Source organism: Lactuca serriola, chromosome 5 (genome assembly GCF_051521515.1).
Source record: "Lactuca serriola cultivar US96UC23 chromosome 5, Lser_US96UC23_V15, whole genome shotgun sequence".
Taxonomy (NCBI): Eukaryota; Viridiplantae; Streptophyta; class Magnoliopsida; order Asterales; family Asteraceae; genus Lactuca; species Lactuca serriola.
Window position 1 is genome coordinate 316,606,560 of NC_136412.1, and position 4,425 is coordinate 316,610,984.

A 4,425-nucleotide genomic window follows, 5' to 3' on the forward strand; every position below is an offset into this window, starting at 1 on the left:
TATATTTATTAGTTACAACTCAAGAGCTTTTAACTTATGATTATCAATTAATAATCACTAATAACTTTTTATTTATTTTTTCTTTTATAAGGTTGTAAAGGTTTGTTCATTAAAAACATTAATATATTCGAAGAGATTTGTGATTTAAATATGAAGAGTTAATATAAATCTTATAATAGATATTTTAGTGTTTTTATGTTATTAAAAGTTGTATTTATTTTTCATATTTTTTATTATTCATTGTATATATATCATTTTTAATACAAATGTTATAATAAATGTTTTTCTATTTTTATATTACTAAAAGTTGTAGTTCATATTTTTATTCGTACATTTTGTTAAACGTTATATTATCATTCGTTTGATATATAATTTACACAATTTTAAACGGCTTATAAAATTATCAAATAATTATATATATCACAATGACTTAAAAATTAAAACTATAGTGTTTAATAAAACTAATTATGCTTGCTTTACTACTAACATTTTGTTTCAAACATTTTATTTCAAAGTAGAAATATTAAATAATAATTTGGTAAAAGCTATTATTTTAACTATACAATTGTATTTTCACACAACTTGCGGGAATTCGCCTAGTTAAAATAATAAATAACTATGTTTTTCATGTGCTACTTTCAATGTGTTGTTAGATTTTTTTTTTTTTAAGATATGGTTTTGAAAAATCACAGTTTTGGTGTTTTTTTGGTATTATAAATGGAAATGGCCTAATCGGCTTTAAAATAGTGAAAAAACGATTTACATACTCTACATAAACAAATTAAATGAACTTTGCATTGACAAAATCATATTCCTTTCCTACCAAAAACTTTTAACGACCTGATCCTTACACAACAAGGTAATACACAACAACATATGCTTTAAAATGTTGTACAATATCCAAATTGTACAATCCTATAAAGCATAAATTGTTGCTGTGGAAGGACAATTTCCCAGACTTTCAGAGAAACAAGTAGAGCAAGATGAGTAAAAATCATACATATTCCTACAAGTTACAAAACAAACACATCAAAATGGAATGTATCAAATACTTTTTTACTGAATAAAATAAAAAGGTTCAAAGCAATAAATAATGCAAATATAAAAGGTGTGACCTCAAAAAAAGCCTATGATTTTTGCCCTTCTTCAGCAGCAGCTTCAAAGGTTTCGCCTGCCACAAGTTCCGGGACTTCATCATCATCGTCCACTTGTGCTGATGTGGCAGCAGCGGCTTCAGCGCCACCTGGCACCTGCTTCTGGAATTGCTCTGCTAACTTTCTCAAGTTATCCAAGTTATCTGGCCCTGTACAAAACAATAAAAAAAAAAAGTTAATCTTTTTATCACCAAAAATCAGAAAAACAAAATCTGATTAAAAATAATCAAATAAGGTGTTGAGACATACCAAGTTGGTTGAGGATGCCAGGGAGAATATCTTGTAATTCTGAAATAAAACATAATAAAAACACATGTTAATTAAGTAGAAAAAATAAACATCATAATTACATAAGCAAGATATATTTTGCAGCTTATTTTATTTTTTTATAGAAAGAGGGATAACATACTCTTTGTTTGAGGAGTACCACTAACAACCCATGTGTTGGCAGCAATAGAGGCTTGAACTGAAGACATATGAACAAAGATTATTGATTTCTCCTGTTAACTTATAGTTATAATAAAAGAATAAGAGTTAAAATTGGTACCTTTAGGGTTTAAGAACTGAATAACTGTTTCATCCTTAAAAATGTTAACTTCCTCAATTGCTGGTATTGCGTTTACACCTATTCTCTTCAAAGTGCTCTGCAGCCTCTTGTCATCTGTGGTGGTTGTTTTATGTACAGCCTTCTTCTTTCTGCAGGTTTAGGTCAAATTGAAGATGTAAACAACAACAATTCAATACAGATACATTCTCTTTTGTCTATTTCAATACAGACACATCTCTAAAGCACGACAACATATTAGATACAGACCTTCTCACGCTTCCCTTCCCACCAGTGCGCACAGCACCTGCCATCTTCTGTAGCTTTTCGACATTCATCTGCCACAAGTAATAAAAAAAAATGTGGAATAACTATCAACAATCAGATGCAGATGCAAATGCAAATCAATAATCTTCTAACCCTAAGTAACTTCACAGATGACGAACATAAACAACATCAAAAAAAAAAATTCGAATGTTATACATCTCTAACAGTCAAACAGTCGATAATAACAATCTCAAGCGACGTCGTAATTTGGGTTCATAACTCTCAGTTAGTAAACCAAACTATAGAAACCGAATCGTTAAATTAGCTAAATTGTTGTACATAAATAGATTTACAGTCAAAATCGATTTGTGAAATCAGATGGTAACGAAGGCGAAAAAACCGTACCTTGGCGTCTATAAGATATTGGGCGATGAACGGAAGCTGAGAGTGACGGAGGAGGTCTGGGATAACAGATAAAACCCTAGCGTCAATCTTCGGGGTTTATATATGCCGCCCTAGATCTGTTAGAAAAAAAAATACACTCCTACCCTGCACTAGAATAGAATTCATAAATTTCCCTTATTATTTCATTTTTTGTATAAATTATACTAATGGTCGGTGGGATAATATGTGTCTTTGTCCAAAACTTTTAATAAAACTGTAAAAATGGCCTGTGCGATATATATATTTTTTTTAGAATAATGGTCCAAACCATAAAAATTTTGGATTTACGGTTATTTTAAGCATGTTTGTATGTTTGTATGTAGATTTAGTCTCTCCTAAAACAAAATGACTAAATTGTCCTTATTATATTTATTGTTTTTTTTTTTTTCTATAAGTATTTATTATTATTAAATAAAGATAATAGTTCACATATCTCTCTTTCTCTCTCTCTCCTTACAATGTGTTTGTTATTTTAGTGTAATTAACATATTTTAATGTAATTAATATTATTAGTTCTATTTGTTTTCTGAGATTAGAAGATGTTGAGTGCACACTCAGAAAGTCCAATGTTATTGGTATAAGAGTTTGGGGTGTTGGGTTTTTGATTTATGGTGAAAAAAACGTTATTATTATAGGGTAAATTACTCTTGGAACCTTTATAAGCCACCCCAAAAGGCAAAACAGGTCAAAGTTAAATGTCTTAGTTTTTTTTCAGACTCTTGTCCTTAAAGGTTTTTACTTCGTTTCTACTGGCTGTAAGCAACAGAGTAAAACCCCAAAATTAATGCAGATCTATCGATTTTCCAACAACACTGGAAATCGATAAACACAAAGCGAATACTCGAAAATTGGAAGAAAAAAAACACAGAGAGAGGGAGAGAGCTTCGATTTTCGTGAGAGTTCAATATGGCTCCTATGGAGTAGTATTTATAGGTGTCGAAACCCTAGAAGGCATGAAATGAGACCTCATAGGCCGCCCCCTATAAACCCTAGGGCGAAGGCTTGCTCTCTAAGCAAGCCGTTTCCTGATCCCTCTAGAATATTCATACTTGTCCTCTACGAAGTCAACGCCGGTCAACCATTGATCGGATTGGTCAAACCAAATTGACCCCAACTCGTCAAAAATAAAAGCTCCTCAGCTCCTAGTGACCGATGCGTCATGCGAAGTGCAAAGTGCGCCTAAATGACGCCATTTCGCAGACTCGCGACGTCGGCTAGTGCTAGTCTAGGCTAGTCGTGTGTGTAGGCTTAGCCCATTCATTTGATCTAGTAAAGCCTTTGAATGTCTATCAAGGGAATAAGCTTAAAAACCGACAAAGGTTTCTTCCTCCCGCCCATGTGGGATACAAAGGAAATTGCCAACTTGCAATTCCTGTGTGTGTGTGTGTGTATATATATATATATAAAGCGCTCCAACAATCCCCCACCAAGTTGGAAAGTTTCCTTTCATTCAGACAAATGATGTCACTTAAGTGTTACGAAGATTAAACCTAGTTTAATGAGAACAAACAAGAAGAGACCGATTCGATGGTATCCTTATAGGTTTAAACCACGAACCTTAATGACCTCTCCGGTTTCCCCCACACATCACAAGTCATCTTTGCGTTCTCCTTGAGCTCTAATATGGCCATGCGTTATAAACCCTTTTCATGACCCTTTAGAAGTGTCACAACTAGAAATTTTTGTGCCTTGTAATTACAACACTTAAGCCAAATTATGAATCAAAGACATGAGAGTATGTATGATGTATACTCTATAAAAACATAATTTCAATCAAACACCTCATACAAGCATTTCAATGTAGTCATTAAGCAATTGGAAACCCTAGAAGTTCTTGTTTAAGTCCATTATGGACTAGGACTTCCTTATTGGGCCCAATGGATCAATAAGCTTCCAATTCGACTACCTTGGACTTAGAACTCTTAAATGGGTTCTAATTGGACCCACTTTCATTCATTTTAACATTTTGGGCCATATTGGGCCTAGAATGAAATAAAACATCTTAATGGACCTCAT

At 32.7% G+C, this 4,425-nt stretch overlaps 1 protein-coding gene across 1 annotated transcript; it reads right to left on the minus strand.

The window, feature by feature from the left end:
- Nucleotides 1-984: 984 nt before the first annotated feature.
- On the minus strand, nucleotides 985-2,516 carry LOC145055025 (nascent polypeptide-associated complex subunit beta-like). The gene is made up of 6 exons (XM_079003309.1): nucleotides 2,371-2,516; nucleotides 1,969-2,036; nucleotides 1,702-1,850; nucleotides 1,564-1,620; nucleotides 1,404-1,442; nucleotides 985-1,303 (listed from the first exon to the last, which is right to left on the minus strand). Exons 2-6 carry the CDS (start codon nucleotides 2,034-2,036, stop codon nucleotides 1,128-1,130), a joined length of 489 nt encoding a protein of 162 aa, XP_078859435.1. The 5' UTR covers nucleotides 2,371-2,516; the 3' UTR covers nucleotides 985-1,127.
- Between the last annotated feature and the right edge of the window lie 1,909 nt (nucleotides 2,517-4,425).

Coding starts and splice junctions, on each gene's coding strand:
- LOC145055025 (XM_079003309.1), bottom strand. CDS start 2,036: ATGAATGTCGAAAAGCTACAGAAGATGGCAGGTGCTGTGCGCACTGGT. Junction 1,443..1,563: donor TGGTACTCCTCAAACAAAGA/GTATGTTATCCC, acceptor GTTTTATTTCAG/AATTACAAGATATTCTCCCT. Junction 1,304..1,403: donor TGGCATCCTCAACCAACTTG/GTATGTCTCAAC, acceptor TGTTTTGTACAG/GGCCAGATAACTTGGATAAC.